The sequence below is a fragment of the Scatophagus argus genome, chromosome 12 (genome assembly GCF_020382885.2).
Source record: "Scatophagus argus isolate fScaArg1 chromosome 12, fScaArg1.pri, whole genome shotgun sequence".
Taxonomy (NCBI): domain Eukaryota; kingdom Metazoa; phylum Chordata; class Actinopteri; family Scatophagidae; genus Scatophagus; species Scatophagus argus.
This window is the reverse complement of record NC_058504.1, coordinates 11,721,906-11,739,108: the sequence shown is the minus strand read 5'-3', so window position 1 is coordinate 11,739,108 and position 17,203 is coordinate 11,721,906. Positions and strand designations below refer to the sequence as shown.

The window sequence follows — 17,203 nt, the reverse complement described above, 5'->3', positions numbered from 1 at the left end:
GACCCTCAATCATCCACGAATTACATGTTCCCTCCCCTACGATTTTTTTTTAAAATCTCTAACTATTTAACTCTGGAACAAGTGTTTGCTTTTTTTTTTTTTATTTAGATTTTATTACAAATTTTCTTTAACACCCTACTTTATCATTCCCGGGCCTGACTTTAGATAAAGTAGACGAAAAAAGAAAAGAAAATAAGTGTTAATATTTTCTTCACTGCACTTTATTCACAATAAAAAGAAATCTTAACGTAATTTATGAACAGAAATGAAAGCTACCACGTATCATGAAATTGGGGCTGTATATGAGGAAAAAAAAATAACGTAACAATATCACATAAAGTCAAATAGACGTTTCGAAAAGCGAGTTAGGTTTTCACTGAGTGGCCTATAATGTTAACAGGCCGAGTTATCGACAGGAATATTTTAGGGTCTATAAATTTAGAGGCCTCCAATAAAACATAACGTCGGTGGATGAAGACGCAGTGAGTCCCCATGAGGGAAGACTCCGTCTGTATTTCGTGCGTCTTTGAGGATGAAGACAAGTGTTTTTGCCTGCACCTCGCCGTCTCTTTCTCCTGCCTCCATTTCTCGGGTTTTAGTTTTTATTGACAGTGGGATTACAGCGATCTTCTTCTCTCACCTCCAGCTGTCACTCGGCATATACCAACAGCGGCAACCATCGTGACGCGGCACGTTGGGTGCTCGAGAGGAGATTCAGGTAGAAGGATCAAGAAGGATCTCCTTTTTTTGGGGGGATCCAACGTAAATGTAAAAAACGCTCCCCTGGCCCCCTGAGTCCAGCCGAGGCCCTCTATTAAATGCTTCCATAATCCATAATCTCTCAGATAACGTTTGCATCGCGCTCAGAATGAACCACCCCCCTCTCGGGGCCCCCTAGAAGTCTTGGGGCTCCCGAAAGCTCCAGGGTCCACTTGTGTCAGCCGATTGTGTCTGAATTAATTTAATTTAAGTTTGGGAGAACACGCCATTAAATATCACGAGAAGGGTCTTAAATGGGTCCTGATTTGATATATTGAGACTCCATTTGTTTTATTTTTTATTTTTTTAGTTTTGCGCTTTTACTGCATGTTCCGTTCTCTTGAATTCATTTGTTTAGTCTAATCAAATTACTATCTACGGCAAAGTAGGGAAAAAACTGCATAGAGTGGGAGAAGGTTGATCTGGTCATGACCATCCTGTAAGTTTGGTTTGATGCAGGGCCTTCCCGCGGTCGCGTTAAATCTGCTCAGTATGACACAAATTAATATTAGACTGAATAACTGTGACTCGGTAAATAAAGTTATATCCATTATATATATCTATGTAAATATATATGCGCTCCGTTCTAGTCGATATTACAATAGAATAAAATAGAACAGAGCAGAATAGAGGAACGCAAGGGGCTTATTTCATTAGATGTTTTGTGTGCCACCCAGTGGTGGTGCATCGTCACTACAGTCTGCTCTGTCGGTTTTCAAACAAGAATCGTCTCGATGAGCAACTCGATTGTTCAAACATTGCACAGCCATTTGCACCTATATACACCCCAGAAGGTGTAACTAGTCATATCCACTGGATGCTTAAACGATTAGATGAAATTTAAAAAAAATAAAAAATAAAAATAAAAACGTATTTCGCCTAACCGGAAGTAAATACAAACATCTCCTGATTATTTCCGGTGACGTAGGGCTAGCTCCCGATGCTACACGCGGGAAACAGCAGAAGCTGCTCATCACGTTGACAGTAAGACATGAAGTTTTCAAATTGTATTTTATCGCTCGTGTAGAATCCAAATCGGGGGTATTTGCAAACACTAAGGGATTATATACCGCTTGTGTGCTTTCTTTGTCTCTACTTCGTTTGCTAAATTAACTCTGAACATGACTTGGTTTCTTTATGCTGGCCTAGGTCTGCTGGATCGCTCGATTTGGTGCACTGTTTTTCTCTGCGGGGCGGTGCTGTAGCGCGGGACATCTTTTAGTCAACTGAAAAGACGTGTTAGTCGGCCTCAGTGCAGTAGCGTTTCATGAAACAAGCCCACCCAGAATGGATCAAGTTAGCCTAGCTTTTACGAGTAGCGCAGCACGGGTGCAGGTTGAGTTATAGTTTATGTGGGGAAAATCATGCGCGCTAACCGTTACTAACGTTTAATGCCAGAAGAAATAAAAAAATAGCGGCTGCAATGTTTGTGAATTTCGCTGGATTTTGCTGTTAACAATCGTTGACGTAAACTGTTTGCTAGCGCTGCTCGGTGCTTTAAACAGCGAAAGCGCGGTGTCCAGCTTCAGTCGGCAATGTGAAAGAAAACCAAAGGGTAACAGAAACAACACTGCTTTTGGTGTCTGCTCCGTCACTGGACGGCCGGGTTCTCTCTCTCTTCTCAATCTGACTCCTAGTTTGGTGTAGCTAACTTAGTCACTACCTGTCTTACCACCATGTTGTCATCTGCAGTGAACTGTTTCCGGGGATAAATGGTAACTCCACGTACCAAACTGAAAATACCTTTCGGTGATGTTTTTCATGCTTGACACAAGTCTTCGGTATGTTTGATTCTGTCTATGGTTAATGTAATTTCCTCTGGCTGCAGAGCATCAGTCATCGCCTGTAGCCGAGATGGGAGACACGCTGGAGTTCAACGAGATTTACCAAGAGGTCAAAGGCTCCTGGGTCAGTATCCTCATCAAGCACCTTCACTGATCATACTGGAAAACTGTTCATATTATCAATACACGTGTTAATATTTACTTTGAAAAACCACAATACCAGCGAAGTAGTAGTTTTACTGAACATATTTACTCATTTGTTGAATTTACCGTTTGTGTCCCTTGGGTTTTTAGCTAATTAAAGCTAAAAACTCAAAGTTGTTAGATGGAGAAAAAACGTATTGCTATAGTATAATCATCATAAATTTAAATTTGCATTTCCTGCGATGATATGATTGATACAGTTTAAAAATATGTCGGTCCATCCCATTATTAATTGGTTCTTTTTGAACAAAGGGGCTGATCTTGAAGTTAGTCTCTGGTTATGTTTATCATCTTTAGGGCAAAATTGGTTGTACATTTTAAGATGGGATGAGGAAAAAAAACACCCAATGATTATTTCCCACAAAATCATTATTGTTAAGTTTTCCTTATTAACAAAGACAGGCTATTTTAACCATTAACAATGAAGTTGCGAACAGTTTTTTAAGTAATCTTTTGGTCTATAATAATGACAGTTAAAATCTACTTTTTGTAGATGAATATGAAAACAGCCTTCTAGCATCAAATTCTACACATGCATCTTTCTGCACATCAAACATCCAACTGTAGGGACAAGAAAAAGGCATTTCTTTGAGTGTAGGGGTACTTAAATTATTAATAGTTCATTTATGGTTATCTTAGCCCAAAGGATCGATTCCAGTATGCATGGAATAACGGAATTATGCAAACTTTTCTTTGTCTTTATATCTGTGTCAGATCTCTGCTATCAGCCGCCCTGAGCTTTAAGTATCGCCACTGGCTTTTGAAAAACCCGTATTGGTCGACTGCTAGTTTAAAAAAATAAAATCAGAAAAATTAGAAAAGGACACAATCACACACATCACATTTCACCGCTACAATGAACTTTGCCAGACGTTCTCCAGACAAGCCGTATGTATGAACCCAAATGTCAGAATCTTTTGGACCAGACATTAACTGGACTTTACCCTTCCAGTTTCCTCCTACAATGTCTGCAATGTCTGTATAATTTGTCACTGAACCCCATGTGAGAACACAGCAGGTTGCTGTCCAATGGATAAAAAAAGCGGTCATCATTGTGAATGAGGCCTTCTCCTCCGGCGCATTCTGACGCCCCTCACCATAAACAAATTGAATATTTCCCGTAAGTGAGACTGAGTCTGACACAGTCAACTTTTCTGCTGTTTGCCACATGTGTGAAAATGTCCACAGCCGACCCCTTGAATGTTGTCTGGGATTCATGTGAGAAAACGGCTATCCATGAAAACCTGAAAATGGTCACATTTGAGAAGAGACAGTAAATTTACTGCTTGAACAATTAATTGATGGATTTTTGTCAGTTGAATAATTGATTAGTCGACTTCTCTTTTCAGATTTACTCTAAACCAACTCTTGGAAATTTCTCAGCATTTTAAATCCAGCTCTGTGTCTGCATGTGTGTGTGTGTGTGTGTGTCTCTCCCTCTTGCCAAAGCAGAATGACGGGCGGCTGCGTTTCAGCAAGCAAAATGTCGTTTACAAGAGCAGCAAGACGGGGAAGGTGGACAGCATCCCGGCTGGCGAGCTCAACCTGGCTCAGTGGAGACGAGTGTGTTTGGGTCACGGCATCAAGTTGGGCACCAGCACAGGTCTTGTCTACAAATATGATGGCTTCAGGGACACGGTGAGTGAGTTTGATGAAGCGGTGGTTTTTAAGGTTTCGAAGGCTGATCAGGCTCCCATTGCCTCTGTCTAATGCTGCCCTTATTTTTCCCTCTTGTGACTAAATCTTTCTCCCTGGTTGTATTTTTCTGTTTCTGGCCAATAATTGTTACCTTACTCAGAGGAGGACAAGGCAGCAGTGGAATATTACAGACAGACACACAATGCTGGTTTACTCAGAGTTGTGTTTATTACCAGGGATGCAACGCAAGCAAGAGGGACCGCCGATAAACAACTTCTATCCTTCCACAGAAAAATGCTACCATTTTGCGAAAAAAAAGGCCCCACAACGTTTGTGTGTGTGTGCGTTGCTGTCACAAGTATGCGAATGAGTCGGCTTTTTTCTCCAAAGCCCCTAATGGGATTAATGACTGAAACCAGCGCTAGCATGTGTGTTCCATAAACAGTGTAATCATGGGCTCATGTGAGTCAGTGTTTATATCAATCCACCAAAACAATGTGGCTCAGCGGACAGACGAGGGAAAAAAAATTGTGGTCGTGTTTGTTTTTTATCACCCCAGTCCGCCCCACGCCCCCACGTTGATCTGAGTGCATGGGGAATGTCAGCATGCAAGTAAAAAAAAAAAAACAAAAAACAGGGATGGAGGAGCTAGTATAACCTGGAGGCTGTGGCTGTGAGCGGTGGTGTCTCCTGGGGTTAATCAGTGTATTTTTTTGGAGATAGATCCTCTCGTCCCGGAGCGCAGGGCGTGATGTCATTGTTTATTATCCCACAGCCAGTGTCAGTAATCGGGATTTGAGAGTTGGCTTGAGGTTTAGCTGCTGGCAAGCTGTACAGAAGCTTCGATGCATCTGTCCTGAAGTGTCCTGAGAGGCTGTTGCATAGCTGACCTGTAATTGTCTGCTGGCAGAGCAGCGGTTTGTCAAGGCTTGTGGGTCACTTCTGTTCGTGTTGCGTATATGAGCAGTTTGTAATGAGAATGTGGCATCGAATGTTCGTAGTTGTGGAAGCATTTTGATAATAAAGCTGGTTATTCAACCTCAAAACTTTTTTGTTACGGTGAGCAAATTGTTTCTGCAGCACCAAGTATCAAACTGTCTAGTACATAAATCTGATATTTAATGAACGGCCAAAACAGTTAGAGATTAGTTATCAGAAAATTACTCAGTAACATGTCAGTTATCGTGAAAAATGACATATAATCTCTGGTCCTGGAGAATCTGATCATTGAAAATTGTTTTTCTTTCACACTGTTGGACAAAACAAGACATCACAATGTAGAAAATCATGATGGTCGTTTTTCACTATTTTCTGTGATCGCATAGTCTTAACAACAAATTGACTAATAACTAAATAATCAGAACTAATGCAGAACTAATTGACTGCTGGCTCAGGTTTGTTGTCGTCTTTGTCCTCATACATATAAAAACAATAAACTCCGTCAGTGAATAAATAACAATCTAGGCTGGGTGGTCTTGGCTCATATGTCTGATTCCCTCAAATGTCTCATCAGATTTTAGTCTTCTTTACTAAAGCACAGATATTGACATTTTCCAGCTAAAAGCATGGATTTGCTGGTTTTTGACCGCATTTCATTCACGTAAAACTCTTGTACGCCTGCTTGTTTTTAAATTTAAAATGGACTACATGTAGCCAAGTGCAAAAAAACTCTTTTCTTTTTGGTCCTGCAGCAAAATGTTAGAAAATGAGAAACAAAGTTTTCATAACTGTGAATAATCAGAGTTTGATCCAGTAGGTTCATTAAAATGAGGAAATTCTTTAAGAGCCTGATCATGAAATCAGGAAATTGGCTGGCTCTCTGGGCCTGAAAATGTGGAAGCAGGAAGACATTATCCAGTTTTTCTTAATACATCCACAGTTTTAACAAATGAGAGGTTGAAGGTTGTTGGGAGCGCATGGTTGAAAAATGTAGTAATAAAAGGCAGACGGGGTGGTTATGTTGGATAAGACTAAGTGTGTGTGTGGGGTCTGTGTTTATTATGATTAAATGAGCTGAGCAACAACAAATCTGCCAAAACTGTAATGAGGAGTAGAGAAACACTAGACGGCAGGCCTGATGAGGACACTGGGAATATAAACACACACATTCGCACATCAACACAAACAGGCCACTTGTGCGCAAACTCTTGATTTTTATGCATGTACACGTCAGCTCACACATGCTCTCCTATCTAAACAGTCCCTTAATCTTGGCTAACAAACACTCTGATGAACTTGAGTGCACACAGACACACTGACACACACAGACTCTCTGGGCTCTAATTGGCTATAATAACCTTATGGACAGGCAGATATCCAGGTGCGTAAACTCTGTTTCCCACAGAGTCTCATTCTGAACACGCTTGTGCACCACAATCATTTCCACATGTGTGTGTACTACTAGGACAGTGCCTTTTTGTGTGTGTGTGTGTGTGTGTGTGTGAGAGAGAGAGAGAGAGAGAGAGATTGACCATGAGTTTGTCACTGTGTGTGGATGTGTGTCCTGTCCAGTTGTAAGCAGGCCTGCAGGATAAATAAACAGGCTGATTGTCAGTGATGGTGTGGAGGGCAGGAGGACAGAGAGAGCGGATGGATTACATTCACCTCCAGTGTTCCCAAGAGGTCTCAGCAGCAGGCGCAGCTATAATTGCGTTGTGATTAATTAGCCCCCCATCCCTTCACCCTTTTTGGTGTTTTTCTAAAATTTGACCCATGCACTGGCAGCTTGTTACTGCTCTGCTAACATGAGATCTTCTTCTTTTTCCCCTTTTTCATTTCCTCCCTTTTGTCTTTTCATCACTTTCACTACTTCTGCTTTACCTCACGTCTTTCCACTTCTCTTTTCCCCCTTCTTGCTTTCTTTGCATCAGGACTTTGAGAAGATATCCGAATTTTTCAAGGCTAACTACAAGGTGGAGCTGACGGAGAAGGACATGTGTGTGAAGGGATGGAACTGGGGAACAGCCAAATTCTCAGGTAATAAATAAACACAAAAAAATGTCCGCACCAGTATGATTGCAGAAATCATTACTGTTTCATCTACAGGTTATTTTCTCAGTTAATTTTTTTTATCTGTAAAGCATCATAAAATGCATCCAGCAGTTCAGAGTTGTTCAGTTTGCTGTCTGATATGAGAGAGAAAAATGTCAGGCAGAAAATTTGAGAATCCGGAAATGTTTGGCATTTTTGCTTGATCAGAGTCTATTGATCGAATCAACTTATTGGTCACCTGACTGTTTGTTTCAGCTGTGAAAATTAGCAGCTACGACATCAAGATCAGTTTATTCTCAAATGATTTGACTTTTGTCAACCCAAATGACCTGTAAATATCTTATATCACAGCTGTTATTTAGAGAATTTGGTAGGTCTTAATGCCTGACCACCCGTACTTTTACACCTTAACAATGAAAAGATTGTTTCATAATGGCACCTAGCTGCTGCTGACATAAGGATTTCCTGTTTCTCGCTTCGTCTCCTGCTACAGGGCCTCTGTTGTCATTTGACATAAATGACAGTACAGCGTTCGAGATCCCACTGTCCAACGTGTCCCAGTGCGCCACAGGGAAGAACGAAGTCACTCTGGAGTTTCACCAGAACGACGACACAGAGGTCTCCCTCATGGAGGTCCGATTCTACGTCCCGCCCAGCCAGTCTGATGAACGACAAGACCCGGTCGAGGTGAGGAAGGCTTGACCACTTCCTTTTCAACTACTAGTTCTTCATGTTTTTTTTTTCTTATTGCTTTATAATCTATGTTGTTAGTAGTGCTAAAAGTGTGTTCTCCGTCAGGCGTTTGCCCAGAGTGTGTTGTCTAAGGCTGATGTGATCCAGGCCACCGGAGACGCTGTGTGTATCTTCAAAGAGCTGCAGTGTCTCACACCGAGAGGAAGGTAAAAAGATTAACAAAAAAAAGCCACTCGCAGATTTCTTCATCTGTGTTATCCCATCAAGGAGCGGTTGAACCGGTAGTTCATAAGAGAAGACTGGCTAATTTACATTTATTTACTATGTCAAAGGGTTGTTCTACCCTGCTCACTGCAGTCAAAGTAATCTGAATGTACCAGCTGTATTGGACTGGTGTGTTTTAGGCTCCGACTGCGGCTTCCTGTCATTTTCTCAGGCCGGTGTTCAGCCCTCGCTATTTTTCCTCTTCCTCCATTTTGCAGCATCACTTCTTTACTTCCTGTGTGCTGTATATAGTTATATGGATTAAAGTGAGAAATTGTTTCAGCCCTGGTGCTGTTGTTTACATCGCTCACCTTTAGTTTAGAGTTTCGCTAGACTGCTCTTTCATTTTCTCTCTTTCTTTGCTCACTCAGATATGACATTCGCATATACCCGACTTTCCTTCACCTCCATGGTAAGACTTTTGACTACAAGATTCCTTACACTACCGTCCTCCGTCTGTTCCTGCTGCCACACAAGGACCAAAGGCAGATGTTCTTTGTGGTAAGAGAACTTTATGCCTTTTCTGTCAGACTTTTTTAGGATGTCAAATGAGCATTTTTTTCCCCCTCTTGTTGTTTCTCTCGTTCTTCTCACTCTCCTCCTTCTGGTTTTGTCATTTTTATGTTGCATCTATAGATCAGTCTGGATCCTCCCATCAAGCAGGGTCAGACACGTTACCACTTCCTCATTCTGCTCTTCTCCAAGGAAGAGGACATCAACCTCACCCTCAACATGAGCGAGTGCGTATGTTACAGTGAAGGACGCTGTGATTTTATGGGCTGCGGATGGTCAAGTGTAATAAGAGCCTGTTACGTTTTTAATGCAAGACCCGTCTAATGATAACACAGCGTATTAAACATAAACTCTGTGTGTAGTCAGTACACACTTGCTGATCTTAAAGCATTTATCCACTAGGGGGAAGCAAATATCTGAAGGTAATTTGCATGTGTTCACAGTGGCTCGGCGACTGCTTCTCTAGCATTATTTAACACCAGAAAGCTTGAAGAACGTGTTTAATTTCAAGATGGTAAACCTGTTCCTTCTTCTCTGTGTCTAATAGGGAGGACGTGGAGCGCCGTTTTGAGGGCAAACTCAGTAAAAATATGTCAGGTTCTCTCTATGAGATGGTCAGCAGGGTGATGAAGGCCCTGGTCAACCGCAAGATCACTGTGCCCGGAAACTTCCAAGGGTGAGCATTTAATAGACACATTCAGAACACCTTTTCCTCAGTATTCAAGTAAATCCCATTAAATGGTCCTCATTTCATCCTCAGTCATTCTGGGGCTCAATGCATCACCTGCTCCTACAAGGCGTCCTCAGGCCTCCTGTACCCTCTGGAGAGGGGCTTCATTTATGTCCACAAGCCCCCCGTGCACCTGCGCTTCGAGGAGATCTCCTGCGTCAACTTTGCCCGAGGCACCACCACAACCCGGTCCTTTGACTTTGAGATCGAGACCAAGCAGGGCAATCAGTACACCTTCAGTAGCATTGAGAGGTGAGGACACGGGTATGGTGTTTACATGGTACAGATTATTCTGATATTCTATCTGATAGCCTGCCTCACTGTTTGTGTTGTTTTATTTATTTTTTTGCATACTATCTTTCCATGCTAGTTGATTGTGATTATATCAGAAAGTTTGAAAAATAAAAAGTGGAAAAAAATCAGAAATACAAACAAGATACTGTGTCACCAAATATACATTTAACCTATAAACTACAAATGCACAATTAGATCTGATACCTCCTCTTTTTTGCTAATTTAGCTAAATATTTAATGAAGTCATTGCAGTATTTCTCAAAAAGGGATTAATTAGGCATTATTCTTTTTAATCATGCTTTTACCTTATGAGTTACTTCAGCAGATAAATTTCCTTTGGTTTCTGACTGAACTCTGCTGCATTTACCACTTTACTGATTCAGCCGCTGAATCGTATTACGGTAATGAAACACAAAAGCAGCAAGCGCTAAAAGCCATCCTCTGCAGTAGTGTTGTCAGAATTTCACTTTGATTTCATATTGTATGAACTTCCAGATGCTTAAATCAAGCTCTGGATGCAGCTGCACACGTGTTGGACGCCAATCGGAAACCCTGATAAAGTATTAACGTCACAGTATAGTTGCGTATCAGTATCGCAGAAGGCTTATTTGGCTTTCTGGAACCAGGATATCAGCTTTACTCATGTAAACACTCACATGGGATCCTGCCCAGTGTCTAAATGGCATTTTTGTTCAATTGCCAAAAACTGACGAAAACAAAAGCAATCAGGCTTGTTAAGGCAGAACAGATTTTTAAAAAAATCACAGCCTCCATTGTTATGAGGTAAATGTGACCTCTTGTCGTGATCCAGATATCAGATTGTGTCACCCAGCCCTGAAGTCATTTACCCCGTCTTCCTCCTTTCCTTTAGGGAAGAGTACGGCAAGCTGTTTGACTTTGTTAACGCCAAGAAGCTCAACATCAAGAACAGAGGCTTCAAAGAGGTAACTCATTTGTCATTCAAGCATCTCTCAGTTTGTAAGATTTTACCTGAGTTTTGTCAGACTTCCATCCAAGATATTGATGCTTGTTGCCCTTTTTCTGTGTGTCTGTTCTTGTATCCCTGTAGAAGAAGGTGGGTATGGGCACGGGCGTCACGTGTGGGTTAGATGCTTGATTTTATCGGTGTGGAGTGATTTCTGCTCGCATGGCGTGCTGTTGCGTGTGTGAGCGCGTGTGTGTGTGTTACCGAGTATTGTGTCCTATAATCTTGATTCTGGTTGGATGTTGCCTGTGCGATTGGTGTTGAATCAGATAAATCCTGAGTGATTTATGATTAATCATGGGACATGCAGGGGTGAAGAGAGTGTAACTGATGACTGAGAGTGTGTGCGTCAGTTTGCATAGCGCTGACTAATGTGTGGCCCGGGTGCTTTTTGTGTGCTTTAACACTTGACAGAGATGTCACTATTATTACCACAGGCAGTGCTGATTGCATTACCCTTAATGCTGTCTGTTGACTTGTGCAAGCGCTTCGACTGTGTTGTCACACTGCATGACAACGCAATCCAAGCGCCAAGTCGGTTTTGCTGGTGTCCCTCGTGATGGGATCCACAGATTGGGTAAAGGAAAATGAATGAAACTGCTCTCCATTTCCTGTTGTTGTTATTATTGTTTTGGACTTGTCGTCTGTCTGTCCCCTGGCAGACACAGATATTGATGCATGATGGAGATGGGAAAAGACTGCATTGGAAGAAAAGAAAATGTCTTGATTTTATGGATGACATTTCATTACAGCCAACCTTTGCTCTTTAGTATTTAGCCACCGTTTTAGCTGAACTGGATGAAGGTGACAGTGAAGCAGCCTGGGCTGTGTGTGAAGCAAACTGTGTTCGGCATTTTTTCAGTTTTTTTTTCTTATATTTTACTGACCGCATCATTTATCGATTTTGAGATTAATGGTTGATTGCGGGTGCTGGGTAGTGTTTTTTGACCATGCAGTCTACTTTCAGGGCATGAAAGGTAATATTGATGAGTACAGTGACTCAGATGACGACCAGCATGATGCCTACCTTGAGAGGATGAAGGCTGAAGGCAAGATCAGAGAGGAGGGCAACGACAGCGACGAATCGGATGCCGAAAGCGGTGAGTAACACATTTAGTATGATAGAAGTAGGTCATAGATACTGACTTCAGAAGATCATTGTGTTTCATTGGGTGCTTTTCTGTCCTCTTTCACTGTTTAGATGAGTCATTTAACCCCGGAGAGGAAGATGATGACATTGCAGAAGAGTGAGTGACATTTCCTTAATATTGCTACTTATTTCAGGCTTTTCAACCTTTCCTCAGATGCCCTCTCCCCCCTTTTTTTGTCAGTCTGGTTCCATTTCATCCAGCTGACCTAACTTTTCCCATTTCCTGTTCTGTTTCTCCACCTCCGCCGATCAGGTACGACAGCAATGCCACCGCAAGCGACAGCAGCGAAGACCGGGACGATAGTGAAGATGAGAGCGCAAAGAGGAAGAAGGCCAAGAAAGCCAGAGTAGTGAAGGAGAAAAAAGAAAGGAAACCACGCAAAGAGGTGAGAGAGCAGTTGAGACAGGCAGGAAACATGGGTGGAACCTCACAGTAAAGAAGATTCAAGCAGGAGTTTCCCCCCCAGATAGATTTCTCTAGTATTGCTGATAGATGTAAAGTTAAATACAAAGCAGTATCACTGCTCACATTTACCTTTCAATGTCTTTCCACATTCGGAGTAGAAGAAACAGAAGGATTCCGGTGGGCCCAAGAGGCCGATGAGTGCCTACATGCTGTGGCTCAACTCGAGCCGCGAGCGAATCAAGTCTGAGAACCCGGGCATCTCCATCACGGAGATATCCAAGAAGGCCGGAGAGATGTGGAGACAACTGGGCAAAGACGAGAAGGAGGTGAGACGGGAGAACAAGGAGGCGGAGAGTTCAGCTTTAAATTTAACTCCTCCGCCTTCACAGCATTAGATATGTATTGTGTTCAGAGTGTGAACACAATACATTTATGGTGACTGAAAGAGAAAGTCATCAGTCACATTCATCTTAAATTTAGTTTATTGTCAGTTTTCTGTCACAAAAGGTTATTGTCCCATATGGTGGCACAGTTTGCTGTGACCATGGAATGATATTAAAGCTCAGTATGCAAGCTGTAAATATGATTGTTTCAACTTTTTTTTTTTTTTTTTCCAAAATTTAAAATTCAAACTTTACTCAGTTTTTACTTTTCTCCCTGCACTCAGTGTTACTCAGTGGCACCAAAAGACTTTTCAGTATTTTTAAATGTACTTTCAAACAGAAAATGAACCCAATAGACTGGTTGCACAGCAGACTATTTGACATGCCACAGCACGAAACTCACAGGTGGATGAGTGATTGCTGCATTCCACTTAGAGGAGGGATCTGCTATTGTGCGTGCAGGTTTACTGTCACTGAGCGACACTTAACGGAAATGAGCCGTCGTTCCTGTTAAGTCCACATGCGTTTCTTCTGCTGAGACTGCTGTGCAATGCGCCCGTTAAATTGAATTGTGTTTTGAAAATCGCAAATTGCTGATGTTTCCCTGAATTCATTGCAGAATCACTCTTGTTGCTATTAGCATTTGGTCTCAAGGTGTTCAATGATTGAGATCTTGTAATATTTTTTTTGGTTAAAAAGAAAATATGCCCGTGTTAATTGGTCAAAATGCATTCAGTTTTCAGTTTGCATTCAGACTTTTAAATTGCAGTGACTCAAAGAATCGGTCAGATGTGATAGTTTGTTTGAACTCTGAACTATGAAGAGCAGTGTTTCAGCAAACCCAGACAAATCAATGATGCTGTCTTTCCTTCAGGAGTGGGAGGCAAAGGCAGGAGAGGCCAGAAGGGAGTATGATAGAGCAAAGAAGGAGTACAAAGAGAGCGGCGGAGGATCAGCCTCTGTTTCCAAGAAGTAAGGCTCACAACGCAGACACCTTCCCTGGCAATACAATCAGCTTTACAAACATGCATATGACCTTTTCCATCCCACTTTTCATGTGTTAGGGAGAGTAAAAAATCTGTAGGTAAAAAGGAGGAGAAGAAGAGGAAGTCTGCAGGTGGAGATAAGGATAAGGAGCGGGGAGGCGGCAATGACAGCTTCAAGAGTCGAGAGTTCATCGAGACCAGCGAGGAGAGTTCATCAGACTCGGACCACAAGAGCAAGTCTAAGAGAAAGAAGGTAAAGCCAGTGATTGTGCAAGCCTACTTTTCTGCCATGTCTTAAGCTTTTTATTGGCGATGTAGAAATTGTTTTGATTGATAATGGGGGACATAAAGTGCTGATTTATCTGCTGTGCCCATTAGATTCTACAAACTGGACAGTGTGGACTGTTTGGTAGTTGGGGGAAAAAATCCAATTTATATGTACATCTGATGCTATAATTTCAGAAGAAATATATTAATATATCTTATATATTAAAGACACTCACTCCACTCTTAATATTTTTTAGCAGGACTCGGACGAAGAGGAGGAAGAGGCCATTTCCACACCTGCCAGCTCAGAGGAAGAGTCTGACTAAACACGCCTGCTTTTACCCATCATACACACAAACCAAGGACCAAGCAATTATACTCTCTACACTGAGATCTCACAAATGGACTGACAGACAAATCAGCAGATTTGAGTTGTATTTTTGTTTTAAGGGTACAAATGCATCTTGTGACTGACTCTGAAAGCTCATATAGTTGCTGATATTTGAGTAAGTTGAGTAAGTTTTCCTACTGACAGCTCAGTGAAATGGTTGGTATACTGGTGTACCACTTTATCCAGAATTTTTGGTGGATTTTTTTTTTGTCTTTTTCATCTCACCCATGGGGGGGGGGGCGTTGTTCTAGTTTTATAGCAATGAGAAGTGTAGGCGTTATTAGTTAATGCAAACATTTTGTTCCTCCTTTGTAAGGCATTTAAAAACTGCAGGAAGTGTGTGGTTTTTTTTTTTTGTACGTGTGTGAATGTTTTGACATGTCAGGCTTAAATAAATAAATGAATCATTTTTAATAAATCTTGGCTTTGCTGTGTTTTTGTATCATGCTGCTGAGTGATAGAAAGCAGTGGCTTTAAACTGTTTTTTTTTAAAAGGTAGCTACTTCTGGATTTTCACTTAATGTCCCCACAAAAACGTAGGACAAACCCACATACTGCAAGCGCATTCACTTATCTTGGCTGATTTGATGGAGATGGAAGATCAAGAGCTGCAGAGTTCTGACAGTTTTAGTGAGATGTTTCTTCAGTTGTTCTAGTTGGGGTCACAAATGAACTTTGCATTTTGCCCCAGACCTGTGGGTCAGCCATTTTTCTAAATGTATAAAAAACACTGGAATACAGGACTAAGGGGCAGCCGTGGCCTAGAGGTTAGAGAGGCGGTTTGTGATCGGAAGGTCGCTGGTTTGATTCCCTCACCAGACGGGCAGGAAAAATTTGAGAGTGGTGGAGTGATAATGTCCCCACCCCCCATTAGCCAGCTGATGTGCCCTTGAGCAAGGCACTTAATCCCCAATATGCTTCCCGGGTGCTTGCTCCTGTGTGTTTCAATCAGTTATGAGTTAAATGCAGAGAAGTAATTTCCCAGTTTGGGATTAATAAAGTAATTTAAAATTAATTAAATTAAAATCCGGCCATTTTTCCACACTTTCTGCATAAGGACACATTTATGTTATTTTTTTATCACATGATTCACCTGTCTGCTGTAGGAATGATGCCGCAGCTCAGGGAGATTCCCTCTACATTACCTAAGCACAAGGAAACCAAAGGTTTTGCTGTACTCGTCCTCAGGGAATTCCCATAGGAGTGTTGCACATCAGGCCCATTTAACCAGGCAGGGTGGTTTGGGAGTGTGCGTTATCAGGGGAGGTTAGACGGCGACTCTGGTGAATGTTTGAGAGACAGTGGTTTTCAAAGGGAAGCCTAAGTACACCGTGGTTTGTAAAAGGGCTGTTATATTAGGGTTGAAGAGGGTGGTTTTTAAGAGTCAAAAACTACCGGATGTGTGCTTCACTTCCACTTGGACAGTATTGGTTTTGAAAACAAGGTACTGCCGCAGTAATAACTGGATGCCCTAAGAATGACCTATTGCACATGTGTTCATGTGTTCTTGGGATGTTTTTGTGCTGGCTTGTCCTAAATGTAGTGGTCAAAGACAGATTGAGTGGGTGTGTGTTTACATAGAAGGCTTCCTATGGCATGATGATCACTTTCCTCTGGTTTCCTCTTTCACAAAGAAATCCATCCGAGAACCCTCCACTCCCTCTTGGCGTTTGTCCGCATCTAACGATCTGCCAAATAGTATCTGGTATTTGCAGATGTATAGGTTTCACTGCATCATTGGCCATTACAGGAATGCTGCCATGTCTTTGTGAAGAATGTTAGAAACACATGCTGCCTGAAAGCTTGTGCATTTGTTGGTACATCCAAAACATGCACGTGTGTTAATGTGTGTCGTGCCTTGTATCATATTGCCATTAATTGACCACAAACATAATGGACCCACTTAAGAAATGACATAATCTTTTGGCACATATATCTACACCAGTACACACACACTATGTCATTGTTTCATTGCATTATCTCCCTCGTGTGAGAGGCGATAATGCTGTTGGTGCTTGTGAGTGTATTGAGAAGTGGACGTATCATATGTTGCAGTCATTGCGCTGTTGTAAATAATGTCATAGTGTGTAATTTATCTTGGTGCATTTACAACCCAAGCCTTTTAGGGCGACCTATAAGTGTCCAATCAGTTTCTTTTTTTCTTTACTTTTTATGTCCAGAAATGTACAAAAAGGTCTTTAAGGGAGTCGTATTGAACACTTGGTTTTATCTAAGTTGTTACATGTCTTGGACATTGAGATAGTGGACAGTTTTAAGTATCTGGGTGTTTACCTCAACCATAAATTGAACTGGTCACATGACACCGACGCCCTGTACAAGAAGGGTGCCTACACCTTCTGAGGAGGCTGAGGTCCTTTGGAGTGTGCAGGCCCCTCCTAAGGACTTTTTAAGACTCTGTGGTAGCCTCTGCTATTCACTACTCTGTGGTCTGTTGGGAAACTTACAGCCCATACTCAGTGCAGATGTTCCTGTACACTATGCCAGTCACTTGGTTATGGTGTTCCATGTATGCTGTTCCTGCCTGCATCTTACACCTTGCTGTTATGTGCTGAATTGTCTCAGGGGCAGGGCGGCAAGGTGGTGCAGTGGTTAGCACTGTCGCCTCATAGCAAGAGGGTTCCAGGTTTGAATCCTGGTCTGGGCCCTTCTATGTGGAGTTTGCATGTTCTCCCTGTGCCTGCATGGGTTTTCTCCGGGTACTCCGGCTTCCTCCCACAATACCAAAAACATGCACATTAGGTTAA

General features: G+C 42.0%; 1 protein-coding gene across 8 annotated transcripts; it reads left to right on the top strand.

Annotated features, from left to right (window-relative positions):
• Positions 1–1,617: 1,617 nt before the first annotated feature.
• ssrp1a (structure specific recognition protein 1a) lies at positions 1,618–14,429 on the top strand. 8 transcript variants are annotated; one of them, XM_046406575.1, is made up of 19 exons: positions 1,618–1,743; positions 2,588–2,667; positions 4,200–4,385; positions 7,256–7,361; positions 7,870–8,063; positions 8,175–8,275; positions 8,705–8,834; positions 8,970–9,073; positions 9,394–9,522; positions 9,607–9,828; positions 10,742–10,814; positions 10,940–10,945; positions 11,823–11,955; positions 12,057–12,102; positions 12,259–12,391; positions 12,570–12,737; positions 13,669–13,766; positions 13,859–14,033; positions 14,308–14,429. In XM_046406575.1, the coding sequence occupies exons 2-19, from the start codon at positions 2,614–2,616 to the stop codon at positions 14,371–14,373; spliced, it is 2,124 nt and encodes a 707-aa protein (XP_046262531.1). In that variant the 5' UTR covers positions 1,618–1,743; positions 2,588–2,613; the 3' UTR covers positions 14,374–14,429. The 8 variants fall into 8 exon arrangements, with proteins under 8 accessions (XP_046262531.1, XP_046262530.1, XP_046262525.1 ...); XM_046406574.1 differs by having other exon boundaries at positions 4,197–4,385; XM_046406569.1 differs by having other exon boundaries at positions 4,197–4,385; positions 14,305–14,429.
• The last annotated feature ends 2,774 nt before the right edge of the window (positions 14,430–17,203 follow it).